General features: G+C 36.0%; 1 protein-coding gene across 2 annotated transcripts in view; it reads left to right on the top strand.

The window, feature by feature from the left end:
- Positions 1-22,279, top strand: part of LOC131852279 (zinc transporter foi) — a 48,260-nt gene extending 25,981 nt beyond the window's left edge. The window contains exons 1-7 of one of the 2 annotated variants that reach the window (XM_059202940.1): positions 6,310-6,349; positions 16,153-16,661; positions 17,060-18,126; positions 19,432-19,568; positions 20,146-20,226; positions 21,298-21,485; positions 21,956-22,279. In XM_059202940.1, the coding sequence (XP_059058923.1) occupies positions 16,233-16,661; positions 17,060-18,126; positions 19,432-19,568; positions 20,146-20,226; positions 21,298-21,485; positions 21,956-22,096 (2,043 nt within the window). In that variant the 5' untranslated portion in view covers positions 6,310-6,349; positions 16,153-16,232 and the 3' untranslated portion in view covers positions 22,097-22,279. Of the gene's footprint in view, positions 1-6,309; positions 6,350-16,152; positions 16,662-17,059; positions 18,127-19,431; positions 19,569-20,145; positions 20,227-21,297; positions 21,486-21,955 lie in introns of those variants that run through there. The other variant, XM_059202939.1, reaches the window with a different exon arrangement.
- Positions 22,280-22,736: the final 457 nt, after the last annotated feature.

Genomic DNA, 22,736 nt, shown 5'->3' with positions numbered 1-22,736 from the left:
AGGGTATTGTAATATAGGCGTATTTATGGGATTTTATAGTAATTAGTATAGTTATTATTAGTAACAGTTTTTAGTCTCTCAAGAATAGTTGCAAGTGCCTGAATTATTGATTTTCTAACTACAACGATAATCCGAGATAAATATACATACTGTATGTTGATTCAGGTCGCAACTTGCATTTGTTTAATTTTAATGCATACGTGCACATATACAGAAACGAATACTTATAGTGGTGTATTGAAAAACATTTATAAAACTATTTGTTACCTATATTTTTTTTAATTTTATTAACTTGTACGTTGACCCATACTTAACATATGGTTAAAATGTCAGCATGCTTTTTTCTCCCTTTCTCGTCTGGTGCAGGTGTAAAGGCCAGCTATAGCTAACGGCAATAGAATAGTTCTACAAAATTAGGAACAAATTAAACGTCAAACCGGGAGATTTCGTGACGATTTATTTTAAGATTTAATTAAAGACGTGAGTTGGCACACATTTCTCGCTGTCTATCTCTTCAGAGATTTGGCGTGAAGATAGATATATTGAGGATACCTGGACAGTACATCATGACGCAATATCTGTCGCATATAAATACCAGTGACACATATTAGTCTGTTACAAGTAACATTGCGAGTTGATTTATTTTGAATTTGTTATAAGATTGAGTTATGGGTGTCAGCATTTAGAAATACTCAATGATATAATGTTATATCTGTATAGGAGTGCGTAACTGCGTATGTACCATGAGTGGTGCAGAGAATGATTGTTGGCGGTGCACTAATATAAATGAGATATGTCAAAAAAACATGTAAAGAAATATGTATTTATAAAAAATAATACATATATATAGTTAAAAATGTATATGAATAAGTACTTAATGAACTGACAATCAAATTATAAGTACAGTCTCAAATGAAAGTAAGAAAAAAAAAGTAGTAACAAAACAAAAATCTGAAATATTCGAGAGAACTATAGGGAAATAAAAGAAAAATTAAAAATAGAGAAGAAAAAAAGATTAAGAAGAAAGTAAAAAAGAGAAGTTGCAAGTTTAAATAATTTACTATTACTAAAAAGCGACTCAACCGCAGTGTGGGTAGTTAGTCACGCGTTCCATCTGCGCGTATATTCTGTGGCGTAACGAAATGCGCAGACGTCGTTATTACGAGCCGAGCTAACGGCGCGCGTTATCGTGCGCGATACCTTATCGCAGTGAACGTTGTACGCGTTTACGGTGTTCCAATTTTAAAATATACGAGTTCTGTTTTTGAAATTCAATTGTATTCGAATTTTGTTACGGACGTAGTGTAGCCATCTTTGTGAGTACTTTTTTTCTATTTTTGTAAGGCAATGGAATTAGTTACATTCTGCTTTTGTATCAGATATTTTTTTTATTTTTGTATTAATTTTCTAATCATTGTGATAGTTATTGTTGTTCTGATATTGTTTAAGGGTTTTACTTAATACAATATGATTTATTATCGCGCTGCCCAGGTGATTTGAGATGTGGATTGGGTTTTATTTTGAAACGGCTATTTTTTTAAACGATACTGTGTTTACCATGCCGAAAAAGATGTGCCATAATAGGTATATGAAGGTGATTCAGTTTATAGTATATATTAAAAAATACTTCGATTATGTTTCAAGGCTATTTGGAAATTTGTCCAATTTATTTGTTCGACTTTTTATTTATTTTGTTATTTTTTTTGGAGGTTGTCAATATAACACAGTGCCATCTAGTTCTAACCTAATTATATAAGTATATATTCTGAAATGAATGATGATTGAATGGTGAATCTGCAAGGATGATAGGATAAGGAGTCAGTCAGTCAGTCACTTTGACTATTGTAATTCACCAGTATTTAACCTCAAAGGTTTCCAAGGGGAGCGAGTGGAGATCAACCTGATATGGTACATTGCTAGCAATGGGGAAAGTAGTCCTAATTTCTAAGAAACCCTTTTCCCCGTAGAGCTTGTAGGAACTTAACAAGTATTTATTACTTATAGATTTTATGGTATTTTTTTCACAAGTTACATTAACAAAGTTTTCGTATGGGATTCCTAGCATGTTTGAAAATATTCTATCGCCTATGTTTATCAAGCATAATCTATGATTCTAATTCAATGCAAACAAACAAATAATCAGATATTTCCTTTTTATAATATTAGTACATATATTTACAATTACCTATATAGTCTCAGGAATATAAAGACTTATTTTGCGCAATTATCAAACTCGTGACCATCGGTATGTGAGGCAGCGTATTAACCACTGAACCATCAAGGTCGCCGTAAATATAGTAAATAGATTAGATATAATAGTGGTTTATCTGAATTGTACATCGATGAGGAAGTAATGGTGTTTGTATTGATTATTTAACAAACGTCATAAGTAAAGAGGGGCGGGGGTGGGGGGGCGGGGGCGGGAGAAGACTTTGAATATAGTGAAAAAAGCATACGAAGTAGCGAGTAACGGCTAGTCTTTACATAGTATAAAATGAAGTTGCTTTCGCTGTCTGTTCGTAGATCTTTTAAACTACGCAACGGATTTTAATGCAATTTTTATAATAGACTAGTTGTACCCGCGACTTTGTCCGCGTGGATATTAACTTTATTTTTCTAAATTAAAAGATTTTTCCTAAAATAAAAGTAGCCTAAGTTACTTCTTATTACATCAGCTACTTGTAAATAAAAGTTCCGTTAAAATCGGTCCAGCTATTTCAGAGATTAGCCGGAATAAACAGACAGACAGACAAATTTTGTAAAAAATGTTAATTTGGTGTATGTACCGTGTTGATATTCATATGCATGTAGTAAAAAGCGGTTATTTCAATATTACAAACAGACACTCCAATTTTATTTATGTCTATAGATGTATAATACATGCGTGTTATAGTAGATATAGAACAAGCCGAGAAATTAAAAGATTTATGCATCTGTGAGAAGCCGGGGTGGGTAGCTAGTGTTGTATAAATTAAAGTTGTTTATACAGAAAACATTACGCGCCTTTTAGCGGCTGTCGAGTAAATAGTGATATGGTCATTGTTCCAACTGACAACAACATGTCAATATAATAATGGCTGTCAATCTATATGTCATAACACAACTGTAAAACCTCAAGAATACATTTCTAAGTGTATTAGCATTACACTATAATATAAATTGTAATATATCTTATATATAAAATTCTCGAGTCACAGTTTTCGTTCCCATACTCCTCTGAAACGGCTTGACCGATTCTCATGAAATTTTGTGAGCGTATTGAGTAAGTCTGAGAATCGGCCAACATCTATTTTTCATCCCCCTAAATGTTAGGGGTAGTCCACCGCAAATTTTTTTTTATATTTTTTAGACAAAATTTTTAGTTTCTATTTTTTTATGATACAACATACAAAAATACATACAATCCTAAATTTTCACCCTTCTTTTATTATATATATTATATTTTAGCCCGATCCGTCCAGTGGTTTCGGCTGTGCGTTGATAGATCACTATGTCAGTCACCTTTGAGTTATATATATTTAGATGCATGTAGTAAAAAACGGTTATTTCAATATTGCAAACAGACACTCCAATTTTATTTATATGTATAGATGTACAATACATCATTCATCTCCCTTTCAACCTCTTACAACACTTTTTTTGCATTAAAAAGTAGCATATGTCCTTTCTCAGGGTCTAAACTGTCTGTGTACTAAATTTCATTTACTATTATTATTATATATATATATATATATATTATATATCTCCCTTTGATGGGGTGTTAAACATGTCATTGCGGATTATCACCAAACAATGACAATTATAAAATAAATGATTAGGATGACAAAAATTTGCGGACTATTGTACAGGTGTTTTGTTATGATTTTTTTTTATATTTATTAATTTTTAATATGATGGATCGGATCGATGATGTTGTGGATAAAGATATAGGTTCCGGGCCAGCGGGTACATTGTCTGACCACTCATATAAATAATAGATAAATGACATCTTCCAATCAATCTACTAATTATATAATATTGACGACCTCGGTTGTCTAGCGGTCTAGCACACCGCTTTATGACCGATGGTCGCGGGTTCGATTCCTCGCACGGCACAAACATTTGTATTCACGAGTATGATTGTTTGTATCGGTCTGGGTGTTTTCTATGTATAATATTGATGTATTTACGAAAAAAATATCTATGTATTTGTATCAGTTATCTAGTACCCATAACACAAACTTTAGCTAGCTCAACTTGGGTCTATATGGCGCTGTGTGAAATGTCCTGAGATTATTATTATTCTATAAGGAAATTAAAATATTTTAGTAAATCAAGAAAGAAAATATAATGTAACTTTTTACAATAATATTAGGAACAAATTTATTATATACACACAAAATACTCAGACTTATATAAACGATATATATATAAATATTGTTGTCTGTTTATCCAATCGTTGACAATTTAGAGTAATATATATACAATAACATAATAAACACATTATTGTGACTAATAATTTATTTATAAGTTTATCCATTAATATAATTACCGTACATATATAATTTTATATCTCCACTTTTAATGTATCTCACACATTAAATATATTTACATTTATATGTAATAATAATTCCAGTCCAATCCAGTTTTGAACCGAACTACTCGCTCCTAATTATATTATTATATTGATTGTAATCTGTTTTGTATACTAATAAATAAATAAATAATTAAAACATATAGTACCATAAATAAACATATATATTTGCATATTAATATAATATATTTAGTTTTGTATACACGTGTATTGTATATTTATATTGTATACTAGTTGTTGCTGCGACTTCGTCAGCATATTACTTTGACTAAATAAAAAGAAATTCAATAATCTAACCCAAAGAAGGCATCCATCCAACCCAGACTTCATTGCACCAGAAATAACATAAATAGATATTAAGTGATATCGCGTAAGCAATCTCTTCTAGACAACCTTTGGGTAGAGGAGAGATGACAGAGTAGATCTTAGTCTTCTGGAATGGTGATAACGTGATGTCATAGTGATGTTTATGTATAAAGTCGACGGTTACCACTTACCTTTAAGTGGAAGTCAGTTTGTTTGCCATTCAAAGTACATAGAAAATGTTAAAAAAAATATTGCGCCATCTATTTAAATCCATATGGGTGGACATACCGTTTTCCTCAAGTAACGAAACTCGTTATTCGTTTAACGAAGTCTGATTCATGGAATAATAATAGCACTATGATGTTTATACTCTCGAATTCAGCAGCCTCACTCATCGTAGACCTTATCTGTATGGTAATAAATCATATATTCGCGTGCATTCGTCGTTAACGTTGTGTGTAGTTAACTGAAAGTGTGAATTCAATTTAGGCGTAGCGTCCAGTGGTAGCGAAGCGATTGCTTGCTATCTAATTGTATATTAATGTATTCATGTGAATTTTAAAGCGTAGTGTTTATTGCACTAATCATTTATATAATTGACGACGGTTGTAGATCGATGACGGGTATATTAGCTTTCGATAATAAGTGTGCAGGTTCTGTTCTGAGTTCGGTTAATATTGCGAAATATTTTATTTTATTTGAGTCGAATCCGATTGGTCAAATGGAAATAAAAACGAATTAGTTTTTACTCTTGACTCGTTATGCACTCTCTTCTTTGTCAAATTTAATTGATTGAGTACAATAGTGAAATAATTATTTTCCGTTCAACAATATCGGGTCGCATTAATTGGCCGCGATAAAAAGTATGTCTATATCTTTTATATTTCAAATGCTATGCATACTAAATTTTACGTCGATTGCTGTCGTTAAGATGCTGGGAGATAACTAACAAATATACAGAATGTCTTATTTTATAATGTCCTATCCAGAAATTCTGTCCATTACATGTTTATTATTATTTTAATGTATAGATTTTTAGTAAATTGATTTTTTTATGCAAATAAAACTTAATTTTATCAAATAGTAATTGTTACACGCGACTTCACTTGCTTTTACTGAGTTTGTTTACAACTATTCATGTTTTACATACCCCATACAGCCTTACATCCTCATCTATTTCACTTACCGTTGAGTCAAAAGGTAACCATACATTATAAAAAACAGTTCAGTCAGTTCTAGGTCTGTTTCTATTACGGAAATATAAATTATTCATAGCTAGACATCGCCTCGCTTAACCACTGTGCAACCGGGTTTAGCGCTGGAATATTCGTTCGACGCATTGGCTGGCAATTCGCATGTCGTTATATACGCACACACATTCATCTCGTATTCAGTCGGCGTTGTCACAGTGTGCGCATCGCAGTGTAACAATTTCTCCTTTTTGCCAGTGCGCCAATACGTCCTTAGTGTGTAAGTATAATTAGTATACTGGTTTTTTTTACTCGTCTAAGGGATACTAGCTGTGCTAGCTGCGGTTTCATACGCGTGAAATTTATAGCTAAGTGTTATTCTGATGTAGCATGTAAAGTTATGTAGTTGTAAAGTTTCATTAAAATCGGTTTAGTAGTTTTTGCGTAATAGAGTCACATCCATACATCCACACTTAGAAACTTCCGGGTTTATAATTAACGCGCTGTCATCCGCGTTAAATTTCAGTAAGAAATATATGTATATATATTTATATGTCATTCTGATGCATAAGCTCTATAGTAAAGTAAAGTTTCATTAAAATCGGCTTAGTAGTTTTTGCGTGAGAGTAACAAACATTCGTCCATCCGTTCACTCACAAACTTCCGCGTTTATAATACTAGCTGTAAAAAATATAGCCTGTATGTTATTGTAAAATATAAGCTATATTATTGTAAAGTTTCATTATAATTGGTTTAGTAGTTTTTGCGCGAGAGTGACAAACATCCATCTATGCATCCACACAAACTTCCGCGTTTATAATATTAGTAAGAGCGAGCTGATATCTTATCTGATGGTAAGTGGTGACCGTCGCCTATATACATGACAGCACAGCACTACTGACATCACGTTATCATGTGACACCCGTGATACAACTCATGCGTTGCCATTCCGTAGGATCTTTTTCGGATTACTCTAACGCTGTTGGCCGCAGCTGGCCTTTACAGCTTCACCGGACGATAGGGGGCGAGTGCAGATGGCACTACAAACCAAAGGTAGGTTAGTAATGTGGACCTTATTGCTAGCAGTGTACCCCGTCAGGTTGACCTCAACGCGGTTGACCCCGGGAAACCATAGTGAGTTTGTAACGATGGGCTAACTGACCTCATGCTCATCTTATCATCCTCCACTGGTGCCCCGTCTGAGTAAACCATTACCCCGGGGGGGTGCATCATTCCATTATCATACATAAAATTGTTGGTACAGAGAGAGAAGGGTATTGTTAGTAATATGAACTAATAACCCCATTGCTAGCAATGCACCATGTCAGGTTGACCTCCACGCTGTTCCCTTAGAAACCATCATGTTAAATTCCTGGTGAATTTACCACGATGGGATAACTGAGCTGATCTCATACTCATCTTATCCTCCACTAATGCCCCGCTAAGAGGTTGTACCATTCTATTGTCCTTAAAAAGTAACCCAGGACAATTTTCACAACGCCATGTGTTATGGGTAAGTACTAGACAACGTATAGAAATACTTAAATACGTTTTTATTTGTAATAATCGAGACCGTTTTTATCTCATACACATGCTTCAACAAATGTTTGTAGTGCGAGACATCGATCCCGCGATCGTCGGTACAAAAGCGGTGTGCTAAACCGCAAGACCACTGAGGAAATCTGACCTTGGCAGTTCGATAACCTTATCCGAACCAAATATAATGCATATATGTACATATTATTTATCATATGCGCATAGTGGATTTATTGTAATTTTTTTATACCTCTCGTCCCTCAATCGGAATGTTGTTCTTGAAAAAAGATAGCACATTGCACAGTGAATTTTTATTTGATTACTGCGAGGAAATTTATATTTTGTCTGCATATTAGATATCTTTATATTTAGGCATCTATACTATATAATACTAGTTACGCCCGCGATTTCGACCGCGTAAAATGACGATACTTCCATAGAACCTTTCATATTCCCTTTCAACCCCCTTGTAACCCTTTTTTCACATTAAAGTAGCCTATGTCCTTTTTCAGGATCTGGACTATCTGTGTACTAAATTTCATTTAAATTGATTCAGTGGTTTAGGGATGAAAGCGAGACAGACAGACAGACTGATAGACTTACTTTGGCATTTATAATATTAGGAAAGTATGGATTATAAAGCTGAAGAGTTTGTTTGTTTGTTTGTTAGAACGCGCTGATCTCAGGAACTACTGGTTCGAATTGAAAAATTCTTTTTATGTTGGATAGTCCATTTGTTGAAGAAGGCTTTAAGCTATATAACATTACGCTAAGACCAATAGGAGTGGAGTTGCAATGAAAAACATTGCAATGAAAAACAAAGGTGGGGAAATGAAACGCGGACGAAGTTGCGCTGGTCAGCTAGTAGTATATATTTTTTTTAATGGATGACATTGGAATGGTGTACCTGCAAAAAAAATATCTATGTATTTGTATCAATTATCTAGTACCAATAACACAAGCTTTAGCTGGCTTAACTGGGTCTAGATGGCATTGTGTGAACTGTCCTTGGGATTATTGTTCTAATTTTTATCTTTTATTTTCTCTTTTTTTATCAGTTTAAAAGAAGGTAATACTCGTCCACACGGGCCCTAGCCAAGTGTGGGAGAGGTTCCGGCCATGTGAAAGATTGATAAGTGAAGATATTATTGAGGAAGTCGGAAATTTTCTAGTTATGCGACAGGTATTCAGTATTGTGGTATTTTTGTGGTGAATATTTTGTACTTCATGGATTTATATGATTTTGTTTAATTCCGCTACAATTAGCATCTTAGAGACCACACATATTCGGTGTGGATACTTGGCTGCCGTTACGACCTTCTCTAATGACGATCAAATTGAGTCAACAACAGGCTTCCAAGCTATATCCAAACTCTATTCAACGCCTGATGATGCCTCGTTCAGAGGCGAAACACGTGTCGCAATATCGGTGTAGACTCAATAACGGTCGGAATTTGATCATCGATAGAGAAGGTTGTAACGGTGGTCAAGTTTCCACCGAATATTTGTGGTCTCACACATGTTAATTGTAGTGGAATTAAACAAAATGATATAAATCCATCGAGTAGTGAAATGAAACCTGATTCGATTAAATATTGAGTGCTGTAGTGAATATTTAGTGTTTGCAGGCTATTTTCAAGTACTTTTTTTGTGTTTTCATTTGTTTTTTATTATATATTTATTATTATAAATAAATAATATCTATTGCCTACTTTAAATGATATAGCAAGTATTCAACACTTGATAACAGTAAACTAGATCATGTCATCTCACCTGAACACTGATTCACAAAACGTGATAGTGTTTATCTAATCGACAACTAATATTTTGGATTTCATACTGATTACAAATATCATATATTTACGTTGCATATTTCGATGAAATTCTATTTTTAATACTCTTTCCTACAGGAAGTTTGTTTTGGTGAAGTAAATATTGTAAAAACTCGTCTGCGTGTGTACACACACCTCAGTCTCACCTATTTCAGCCGCCAAGCAGCTTGCTTTGTAAGATGTTTCAGTTGTAGGGTGCAGATTAGGTAGTGAAATTACAGGATAAGAGGCGTGACATCTTAGTCCTTTAGAATGGCAACGCATGAGTGGACCTATTACGGGTGTCACATGATGACGTGATGTCATTTTCATCATGCCCGATATATTGATTAAAATCTGATCTGTTTTAGTTTTCTTTAATAATATATCTAGTTTCGTGGTATGAAAATGAGGTAATTATTTTTTTTAATTGATGCTAACGGAATGGTGCACCCTTTTGTGTTAACGGTTTACACTGGCGGTGCACCAGTAGAGGGTGATAGGATGAGCATGAGGTCAGGTCAGTTCGCCCATCGTGACAAATTCAGCAAGAATTTATCAGGATGGTTTCCAAACGGACTTATAGAGGTGAACCTGGTGATTCCATAATGTGGTTGAGTGGCAAAAAGTTTCTGGAAAACCGCACTGTGGAGGACCGCCATTAATCTAGACGATCAGGATGGTATTTCAGAAACTGACTGGGCTGAGAATCGAACCCGCGACCAATTGCAGTAAAGTAGTAAGCCTTGACAAATTCACCAGAAACATAATCACAAAGGTTTCCAACGGGGACCATGTAGAGGTCAACTTGGTATAATGCATGAACTACCTGCCGAGGTTTTCTCAGGAGACTACAGCATGGGGTTTTTTAAGAAAGATATATTAAAGTTTCTTAAGGGTTGGCACGCACGTGACACCTCTGGTGTTTCAGGCGGCCATAGGCTACGGTAACCGTTTAATATCAGATGGGCCGTATGCTTGCCATCTACGTGGTATATGAAAAAAACATTGCTCGCAATAGGTTCATTAGTCCACATTACTAACAATCCAATTCCCCGCACGGTACTAGTACCACATACCGTCATGTCCGCATGCTAGTGGTGGTACCATAGACGCAGTGGTGCCGACGTCTCCTTTCTAGTTACGAAGGTCAAGTTTTTTAGGCAAAGGGCAAATCGTATAAGGCTGCGGAAAACCTTGCACATCTATATTTAGATCAACTAGGGTCGACACTATTAGGTATATATGGGTGCACCCGGGGTATTTTTATTTATTTACAACACTACTAGCTGTGCCCGTGATTTCGTCCGCTTGGAATAGTGATCTTGACTAAATAAAGAAAAATATATTCAATAATCTAACCTTAAAAAACCCAGACTCTTCATTGTTCTAGCTTCGATGAAATGATGAAACGATGAAATTTTTTTTTGGATTAGATTTTCACCCAATAAAGTAAAAAAAAATTCATCCATCTAGCTTCAAAAATGACGAATTTCCATACAAACTTTCATCCTGTCATTGTAACTTTGAATGTCATATTTATTTATATTTAATCAAGATATTACAAAACAAGTTTTCAAGCTTCTAACTTTAAAATGACGATACTTCCATACAATATTTTATCTGTCTTACAATCCCTTACAACCGTTTAAAAAGTAGCCTATATCCTTTCTCAGAGACTAAACTATTTTATGTACCACATTTAATTTTAATCGGTTTAGTAGTTCTGGTGCGAAAGCGAGACAGACAGACAGACCGAGTTACATTTGCATTTATATTATTAGTATGTAAGTATTGCACCAATGCAGACGAGACATGAACAAAATCAAAATATCTTTGCACAGTATAAAACAAAGACACTCTCACTTTCTGTACGTTTAGATCTTTAAAATTACGCCACAGATTCAATAATAGAGTGATTCAAGAGGAACGTGTATTTTTCTGACGTATAAGCTATATTGTTGTAAAGTTTCATCAAAATCCGTTTAGTAGTTTTTGCGTGACAGAGTAACATATATCTATACCCACAAACTTTTGCATTTATAATATGAAAAGAAATGATATTTATTCAGTAGATGTTAAAAAAACTAAAACATACATTAAACAAACAAAAAAAACTCAATCATTGCAACAATTACAAAAAAAATTGTATGATGAGGTGTAACATCAACACATCAATTGTATCACGAGTGTATCAATTGTATCACACACATTAAATGATAACGTGATGTCCGTAGTACTGTTCATGTATAGACGACGGTTACCATCTACCATCTTGTTTAACAATTCAATTACATAAAACAATGATGATCTAAAACTGTTACGAAGTCGCGTGCGATCGTTACTGTTTAATAAATTAATAGAGGCCCTACCACGAAACGTGGGGCCTAAATTTAGGGCACAAATCTCGTATAGACGTTTATTTTGAATAAAGATAAATATATGGTAGTGTTTTATGAGAGGAGTGAGGGGGGGGGGGGGGTTTGATAGTAATGTGGATTGATGACCCCATTGCTAGCAAATGTCAGATTGACCTCGCGGTTCCCTCTGGAAACCATAGTGATAAATTCCTGGTGAAAATCACGATGTGGTAACTGACCTGACATATGTTCATCTTATCATCCTCCACTGGTGCCCCGCCAGCGTAAACCGTTAACGCAGGCGGGTGAAACATTCCATCATCCATAAAAAAATTACAGATTTTTTTGTATCGTTTGTAATTTCATGGTAGGGGGGCAGGTGAGCACGTGCGGGACTGTGACGTCACAGCACAAGGTTATGGCCTACTACGTCATATTGAAATGGCCCCCTGAACTAGACACCTGCGTGTAAATATACAAGATTTCATTGTGAATCTCCCCTTCGATCGATCCCCCGTCCAATTCAAACGGGGATCGAAATTACGACGGCCTGAGCCGAAGTTCGAACCCCTAGCGGTGTCTTCAGACTAAGTTGTGTACATCAGATGGGAGTTGACCTTCAGCTGCTCCATAAGTCCTTTCTTTGTGTATGTATATGTATATATGTATATGTGTGTGTGTGCATAGGTATATAGATACATATGTAAAATCTACCTTTGTCAAATGTGTAAATGTATTTTTATATCAGTAATGGTTTTTTTTTTTGTGGATGATAATGGAATGGTGCACCCGCCTGCGCTAACGTTTTACGCTGGCGGGGCTCCAGTGGAGGATGGTAAGATGAAATGAGGTCAGGTCAGTTAGCCCATCGTGACAAATTCACCAAGAATTTATCACAATGGTTTCCAGGAGAATCCGCGTGGAGGTCAACCTGACATGGTACATTGCTAGTAATGGGTTCATTAGTCCACATTACTAACAATCTCATTTCTCCCCTATCAATAATGGTTGTCAATAAATGTTTTTCTTCTTCTTTGGTTTGGAGAGTCATCTGCACTCGCCCCTATCGTCCGATGAAGCTGTAGAGGGCAGCTGCGGCCAACAGCATTAGTATAGTCCGAAACAATTATGAATCTTCATTTTTAACCTTCGACGCAAAAAGAGGGGTGGATATCTGCATTGTATCTTCTAAAGAATGGATAGATTTTTAATAGGTTTTATAAACTGACGTGAAACGAGATGGTTCTTAGAATAGAATAGAAAATCCTTAATTGAAATATGCTTCATTAAGCACTTTTAAGATAGGTTGGTTTATGGTTTCTTATGGGTCGGCAAGCACGTAACACCCCTAGTGTTTCAGGCATCTATAAGCTACGGTAAGCGTTTACCATCAGATGGTTGATGCTTGATTGCTACCATCGGAGTACAAATAAAAACATAAAAAACCACCAGTTAAGGTGATAGATTCAGGTCAGAAGATAAGTGAACTGTCTCAATAATATTGGTAACGTAATAGAAGAATGGAAAATCTTAGGACACTTGATACGGCACGATGAATTTATGAAAGTTATTATTGAGGGAAAGATAGAAGGAAAGAGGGGAGAGGAACACCAAGATCGATCAAATTAAAAACAAAATTGGAGTCGTGTCGTATCAACGTTTAAAGAGTATAATGGTAGATCATGGAAAGTGCCAAGAACTCCGACAAAAGCGTCGCTCTTAAATAATAAATAAATGAATAGAACAATCGATACAGTAATTCACACAAACATCGAGTCGGATTTACCGATTACAATCAGCGTCGAGTCGAATCGATTGGTCATCGGCGACAGTTCGACCGTGACGGATTGAGCCTACGAGACCAATCCATTCCACTTACAACTGGTAGTTTGTATTCAGACAATACAGCTTAATAATGTAAAGCTACAAACAAATTATTAAAAAGAGCAACATGTAAGTTTCTTGCTCGTTCTTCTTGTGATGAGACAGCTTTCCGAATAAGCGGTAGATTAAAAGAATTACTATTTAAAAGTGTTTCAATGTAAATTTATTTGATTAAAGGAATTTCTATTCTATTCTATTTAAAAAATAATATTAAAAAGAGCAACACGCAAGATTCCTGTTCATTCTTTTTGTGATGAAACAGCTTTTCGAACGAGAGGTAGATTAAAAAAAATAGGTGATGACTATTGAAAGTTTATTTGAATAAAGAATTTTATCTTACGATCTATTTCAATTCATCCTTCTTTTTACTCGACCATTATAATTTCGATTCTCTATGGAACGGGAAAAGAATCAATAGGAGAGATGTGCCGGTATAGACGCCTCGGCGCCGTCAGATGCATCCGCCAGCGCTAAAGGTACACTAGCAGGGCACCAGTTGATGATAGGATGAGCGTAAAATCAGGCCAGTTAGCCCATACACTAAGAATTAACGACTCTGACATTAAGGTTGTGGTTAGGGCCGACGTCCTCGTTGCCGAGGACGGTGTCGTGTGTTTATGTCAGAGAGAGGTAGCGACGGAGCGAGAACTGTAGGGTCTTAAACCGTCTTGTCGTTATAGGATTGTCGCGGTGAAAAATAGTATGCCTCTCGCGGCGCAATAGCTATAGTGATTTCTCTCGAAATTCTTTTTAAAGGGGATCTATTGCTCGGCATGTAGTGGAACATATCCGTTAATACGTCTCCAATAGACCATAGATATTTAGAACAAGGTCAGCGTTCATACAAATATGAACTAACAAAAAGTGGAGTATAAAGCGTCGTGGACATTGACGTGGTGGATCACTACCCGACTTACACCCAAAAGATCGTGAGTTCAAACTTGGCTATACCATATATTTATGACGTATAGCGTCATCACAGATCGCAGGCTTAAAGAATTTATTCAAACCAATAACATGTTAAACGTAAAACAACTACATAAAAAAACTGTGTTGCATATATTTGGGCCCATCTTCAGAGCAATGTGTACAATTTAAATGATAATATATGAGGATATGATAATTTAAATGATATTAAAAGATGAGAAGGATGTGACGTAAATCACTGCGGAATAGTAGCATAAAATCTCTTACGTCAGTCCTCTCCGATTTGCCGTTCATTTCAAACAGGATCGAACCTCTAGCGGTGCCCTCAGACTAAAGTCATATCCGTCAGGCGGGAGTTGGCCTTCAGCCGCTCCATAAGCTGTGTGAATTGTCCTGAGATTATTATTATTAAACTATACTATTGAAATAATATTAAAAGGGCGATTTTTAACAATTGGTAAACGAGATTTTCGTTTGTTTACATTTATCAGTTGTTTATACGAAGAAATAGTCTTTTCGACGACGACGTAAACTCGAAAATGATACTGTTTTTAAACCGAGGTCCGAACCCCTAGCGGTGGCCTCAGACTAAAGTCATATCCGTCAGGCGGGAGTTAGCCTTCAGCCGTTCTATAAGTCCTTTCTTTGGTTTGAAGTACCATCTGCACTCGCCCATTATCGTCCGGTGAAGCTGTAAAGGCCAGCTGCGGACAACAGCATTAGTGTAGTCCGAAAAAAATAAATATCATCCATATAACCTATCTGCCTGTATGTCTTGTAGACTCCTAAACTCGTGACATCCGTATCTATAATACAATTCGCAACACCGACGCTGTATGTACAGGTGTACCCACATTGTCGTTACAGCCTTGTAATTATCACTTAATAGCCCATTAGATAAGCTAGTTATCTTTACAAGACATTGAAATCATAGGCGAAACAAGATGATTTTACACGGTACTGTCTTTAGAAATAGAAATATTCTTTATTCAAATAAACTCAGTACAAGCACTTTTGAATGGTCATATTTTTTATTCTACCACTCATTCGGAGCGCAAACTCATCACAAGAAGAATGACCAAAAAGTGGAGCATAAAGTCTTAGGGTACCGCTAGGGGTTCGAACCTCGGCTCAGGCCATAGTAATTTCGATCCCCGTTTGAATTGGACGGGGAACCGATCGGAGGTGATGGATGATATGTCTTTTATAGATGTCTCCTCTTTTGCTCAGATTTGTTTAAAATGATGCTTAAATAATTTAATCAAATAATAATATTAATAATATCTCTTACAATTAACACAGCGCTATCTAGTCCCGAGCTAACTTGATGAAACTACGGTACTTACATCAACAAAATTCATTAAAAAAATTGTTATCTGTCTGTTTGTTGCTAATGTTTGAAACTGTTGGATTGATTTCGACGGGATTTCCATTCGCAGGGAGCTTGTGTTATAAGAAGTAACTTAAGCTACTTATATTTTAGAAATTTTAATAGGGCGCCATTTTGTGCCCAATTGCTTGCGAAAAACCGGAAGTGATAACAGTATTTCATTTTTTGTCCGCAGGTTAAGCAAGACATCATCGCACAGAACGGTCCACCGGATGGAACATAGTTAAACATAAGTCTAACTAGTTTAAGATCAAAATGTCGCGACATTTAGTAACTGTATGTATGTTCTGCCTGCTCTGTGCGGCTCATACATGTGGCTCACACATAGACATACAAAATAATGGGATCCTAACCTACGATCCAAGCATAGACGCGGAACACACTATAGTCGATTTAGAAGAAAAAAGAAGAATAGATTCAAAAGCTAGATATCATCAGAAACTCCAAAAGATTCGACATCGAGACAGATCAAAAAGAGAATTGAAGAATTCAAACCCTAATACGTATTACGTAGAGCAGATTTTCAGACTGTACGGTGATGCTCAGAGCATGACCATGAATTTGACAGGGTTCAACAGGATGTTGGATAAGTTAGACTTACATAAGCTGATAGAAGGAGGATCTGAAACCACAGACAATATAGGTTATATCGGTCAAGTTGGTGCTAAACAGGATGTTATTAATGTAAGTGATTCTTTTTTTATCTATGATAATTAAATTTGAGTCGTGAATGTTACTTAAAAAAAAGGAAGTTTTATTCTATAATTTTATTTCATCTGATGCAAATTGGTAATTGTCCTGTTTGGTCATTTAATTTTAAACATTAATAAAAATTTTAAAATTAATAAAATTTATAACAGTCATTTAGTGAGTATTTAAAAAACTAAAATTACCTTTGAACATAAATTTCTTAATCAGTAACTGGAATATAACTTACAGACATTGCTGCCGATTTTATAATCGTAGTAAAGTAAAAGTAGTGTTTAAACTAGGCTAAGCTTGTATCTCAGACACCATTGCCCTCCTGAAGATAATATGCAGTTGTTTTATAATTATAATTTACACAACATTTTCAATTCCAGTGTGTCAGCAGTGCTGAGCTCATCACAACAGTGAACACAAGGTTAAAACCCCACGATCATGATCATGAACACGCACACGATGATCACAACACAGACCAAGTCTTATCAAAAGACACTCTACAAACCATATGCCCTATACTTTTATACCAAAAACTCGCGAACACGTCTATAGAACAATTAGGGTGTGTTAAAGAAAAGAATCTACCCAGCAGAAGGGTAGATGGTAGAGAATTAAAGCATGCAGACGAAGCAGACGGCAAGAATATGTACGCTGTTTGGTTATATTCTTCATTAAGTATAGCAGCCATTAGTGCTTGTGGTCTACTGGGAGTAGCCGTGATACCTATCATGCATAAGACCTACTACAACCACCTATTACAATTCCTAGTTGCATTAGCAGTCGGTACGTTATGTGGTGATGCATTATTGCATCTAATGCCTCATGCAATGAGTCCAATTGAGCATGACGATTCTGCATTAGCAGTTCATTCACATGATGATGGCATGTGGAAAGGCTTAGCAGCTATGTTGGGTGTGGTATTCTTCTATTTCATGGAAAAAGGCCTAACAGTTGTAGTAGAGTGGAGGAAACGAAGACAGAAGTTGGAAGACGACAAATTGCCGTCAAGAGTGCGAGTATTGAAGGATGATACGACAGGTGGGTGTTCAGGCGGCTCTAAAGCACCAATAACGAATTCAACCTCGAACTCTCTAATGAAGATCTTCAAACGAGATGACAAGGGAGACCCCACAACGATGACGTGCAAACACAAATATTCCGGATATCCGTATTGTTATGATGAAATCGACACGGATACGCATGACGATCATCATTTAAGAGATGGCCAGATACCGCCAAGTCCTAAAGCGAAGAATCATAATAATTCTGTGAGTGTTGTCTCGTCGAATGCTCTCAATTCAGAGGCGAAAGAAAGTGAACCAACAGCTAAAGATTGGTTGTTGAAAGCTGAACCAACTCCAGCGGTTGTTGAGATGAATAATATCAAGCATAAGGAAGAAGGCGCTAAAGATTTGAAGGATGGCGATAGTTACACTGTTATATTGAGGTGAGTAACAATTCTATTCATAGATACTAGTAATTCAAATGTGACTAATGAAAATGCATTGGGTATCATAGAGCATTATGTACTGCCTATGGTCCCGTTCATAGCAGTATCCGATGATTAATACTATTAAAATATCAGCGCCGCAACAGTTAGCAGTCATATATTTCTGACTGACTCTACAATGAATATTACGATATCAAGACAAAAATGAATCCGAGAGACGTCGGTAAGCTTGTCTCTGCCATGTCGATTCAAATATACGCGAAATGTGTTTACAACGACGTAGATTATTGAGAAAATTAAAAAAAAAAACACCTCTGACTACCCCTTCCGGTAGTCATGACGGTATCTATTGTTGCGCCGAAATAAAAATCGATTTTGTTTTTTCCAATTCCACTCCTAACATCTTGTCCCAGGATAAGTAGAGCTTGTGTTGTGGGTAATAGACAACTGATATGAATACTTTTTTTTCTAAATACATACATAATATCCATAGAAACCACCCAGACCGATATAAACAATAATTGTGCTGAATATAAATGTTAGTATCGTGCAAGGAATCGAACTCGCGACCATCAAGCTAAACAGTTATACCGTCCAATGGCATTTTATATCGCATTATGTAAGTTTTATTGATGCTACTGGCGCCCAACGTGGGATCTTAATGCCCATAAAAATGACTATAAATATCGCTGCAAAATTTATAATGTATAATGTAGGAAAACTGTATGGCGTTCTGAATGCAGCCAATTTTTAACTGACTTCGAAAAGGAGATTATTGAACTGTATTCTTTATAGGTCACCTATGACCTGAAATAGTAAAAAAAGAAGTTACTACCATATTATGCATCAAATTTTTATATGTCACCTCTGTCCATAGATGACATACATATAAAAATGTGGAGCTCTTGCTCTTTAAAAATTTGGTAACTGAAATAGTAAAAAAAAGTTACTACCATATCTCACGCTTCAAATCAAAGCACAGCTTATAAAGCTAACTTTCGTCAGGATTAAGTGTTGATGATAAGAATGATGATGATGATGTTGATGATGCTGATTTTTTATATAACTATCTTAATAATTCTGTTAGCTTGTATGCCATTACAAGCAAGTTGACAGGCAACCTGATAGTAAGTAATAATCGTCGCCTGTATACATGAACAGCATATTAATAATTATGATGATGATAGTGGTGACTGATGATGGTGATGATGATAGTGATGATGATGATAGTGATGATGATGATAGTGATGATGATGATAGTGATGATGATGATAGTGATGATTTGAAATGTATCGTTTGCAGGGAACACTCTCGAGCGCACCACGGTCATTCGCACGCGCACGGTCACGTGCACGCTCCCCCATCTTCCATGTCGTCCGTAGCGTGGATGGTCATCATGGGCGATGGACTTCACAACTTCACCGACGGAATGGCCATAGGTATGTACTATACAGTTTTAAAATGTGTAAAATGGAACACGTGTTACAAGAACAAAATGATGGCCCGGTTGTCTAGAGGTTTAGCATACCGCCTTTCGACGTTCGCGGGTTCTATTCTTTGCACTGTACAAACATTTAAAATTTTTCATTTTTAATTTCTAATATGAAAGTAGTCTAAGTTATTCTTTATAACATTAGGTATCTAATAATAATAATCATTTATTCAGCATCATAGTACAGAGTAAAAAAAGAAAACTTAAAAACTAATATTTCGCTATGCTGAAAAGGCTTCCACTCTGCTGGTGCCGTAGCGTATCACTACAGCGCTGATTTTCAGTGGAGCCACTTGAAAAAAAGAAATATCTGTAAATGAAAGTTCCTTCAAAATAGGTCCACAACATACATTTTTAAAATAATTTCTCTTGATTTCTCTCTATACTTTCATATACATTTGGTGCAAAGCTGTTAATCTGAAATGTTGGTAAGTACTTCAAGATAAGCAGCTTTTCACTAAGTGCATATGAATGTATGTATACTTAATTTTTTTTATTTGTATGTATAAAAAAATCGCTTTCAGGCGCAGCATTCGCATCAAATTTAGCCGGGGGCTTCTCTACGGCTATTGCAGTACTCTGCCACGAGTTACCACATGAATTGGGTGAGTTGACTAATTTGTTTTAAAAAGGACTCCGATCTGATTTTCATATAATGTTAGACATAAACACCTATGTAAATAAACTGGTTTAAAAAAAATAAAAGAAATTTAATTGTATTTCTTGCCAGTTCTTCTCAATGATTATGATTTTTAATGAATTAGTGCCAATCGGTAGTTTGTATTCACACACTTAAACTTAAATTGTAAAATAAGAATAAAATTATTTAAAAGAGCAACACACAAGTTTCTTGCTCGTTCTTCTTGTGATGAAACAGCTTTCCGAATGAGCGGTAGATTAAAAAAAATGTGATGACTATTCAAAAGTGCTTCAATGTAAGTTTATTTGAATAAATGATTTTCTATTCTATTCTATTCTAATTGAATCTATATACTGAACTGTAGGTAGGGAAAAAATTATAAATTAAAAAATTTATGTTCATAAGGGGCTAAATTGTCCTACATGAATAAATTACTTTTTAATTTGAATTTTACACGACACATTCATTCATGCGTACAGTGTGCGCAATTGTGTATAATAGCAATTTTAAGTCGTTTGTGGTCCACCGACATGCGGCCCATGTAGTTTTTGTCTGCATCTTCTCCGTATAAAAGATTCACGCCTTAAAATTTTACCTTTACACGTAGCGTACGTAGCTGGACGTACGTACAACTAATGATATATGAGTTGACGGATACAAGTTGACGATGATAGACGAGTTTGATTTCTCGCACGGTGCAAACATTTGCTACTATTTGTTTAGTTGTTTTATAGGTATGTATTAAAGACGTTACAGATGTTTTCACTTGTATTTGTTTTGTGCGGCAGGAGACTTTACGGTGCTACTGAAAAAGAGCATGTCTGTAAGACTGCTGTATGTAGATACGCTGACAATATCACACACCGCCCGTGTGTTACAAAGTTATATTGTTAGGGTATAATATAAGTGTAGTGTTATAAAAGATTTTGAGGTGCTACTCAAAGCGGTAACGTCCGTAAGACGGACTGTCTGTTACAACATTATATTGTCAGTGCATATTATTATTATATGTATGTATATTTGTATTGTGTGGCAGGAGATTTCGCGGTGCTACTGAAGGCTGGCATGTCTGTGAAGCGCGCGGTGTGTTATAACGTGCTGTCGTCGGCGCTGTGCCTGGCCGGCATGGTGTGCGGCGTGCTGGCCGGGGACACGCCCGCAGCCACGCGCTGGCTGTTCGCGGTGGCGGCCGGGACCTTCCTCTACATCGCACTCGTCGACATGGTCAGTTGTATCCCTCTCTCGTATCATCACCATCACTTACACTGACATCAGTTGTGTCCCTCTTTCGTATCACCACTCTCATTTACACTGACATGGTCATTTGTCTCCCTCGTAACACCACCGTCGCTTATACTGACATGGTCAGTTGTCTCCCTCGTATCACCACCATCACTTATACTGACATGGTCAGTTGTATCCCTCTCTCGTATCACCACCCTCACTTACGCTGACATGGTCAGTTGTGTTCCTCTCTCGTATCACCACGGTCACTCACTTACACCTTGTACCACTTCCTTGTTTCTTTCTAGTTTGTATTCACACATTTGATTCTAAAAATATAAAGTTACAACAATTATTTAAAAGAACAACACGTAAATTTCTTTCTCGTTCTTCTTGCGATGAAATAGCATACAAGAAATAAATAAATTATGTTAAGCAAACTACTAATTAAAAAAAAAATTACATTGCAGATGCCAGAGTTAAGCACGTCCCACAGCAATGAAGGTACTCTCTGCCAGTGCATCCTGCAGCTCATGGGACTGGCCAGCGGCATCGGCATAATGCTGGTCATAGCGATGTACGAGCATGACTTGAAGAACTTGTTCGGTTAGTGTACTTCACAAGTGAACAGTGCTCAGAAATGATTAAGTAATTACATCATCAACAGTGAACAGTGCTAGGCCTGTGATCAGAAGTGATTAAAGTTAAGTGTTACACGATCCGCAGTGTATGAAGATGTTTGCGTGGGTACCTCTGTCTCAGCTATTTGAGCCGCCAAGCAGCTTGTTTTTCAAGCTGTGAAGGTGAGTTCTTGTATTCTACAAGATGCGGACATGACATCTTAGTCCTCAAGTATGGTTAACGCATGACTGGTATCACGGGTGTTACATGATAACGTGATATCCGTAATGCTGTTCATGTATATATGCGACGGTTGGATAAAAATTTGATCATAAATGAACAGTGAATGTGTGATCAAAAGTGAAGAAATACTATGTTAGTGATATATTAAGTAATATCATGATCAGAAGTGAACAATGTTAGCTGTGATCAGATAAAAGCATAGTGACTGTTGATCAGAGGTGAACAGTGATCAGTGGTGCCAATGGAACTGGTGATGATTAATTTTGAGGTTATATATATCAGTAATGGAAACAAATGTAAGGAAAACAATATATCTAGTTTTTACAATCTTGTAATTTTCGAAATCTTACAATTGATATGTGGTATTGTAAAATGAAACTTAGTTAT

The sequence above is a fragment of the Achroia grisella genome, unplaced genomic scaffold (genome assembly GCF_030625045.1).
Source record: "Achroia grisella isolate CSIRO2021 unplaced genomic scaffold, CSIRO_AGI_Agris_v1 utg841, whole genome shotgun sequence".
Taxonomy (NCBI): domain Eukaryota; kingdom Metazoa; phylum Arthropoda; class Insecta; order Lepidoptera; family Pyralidae; genus Achroia; species Achroia grisella.
The sequence above is the reverse complement of the archived record's forward strand: the minus strand, read 5'-3'. Positions and strand labels throughout refer to the sequence as shown.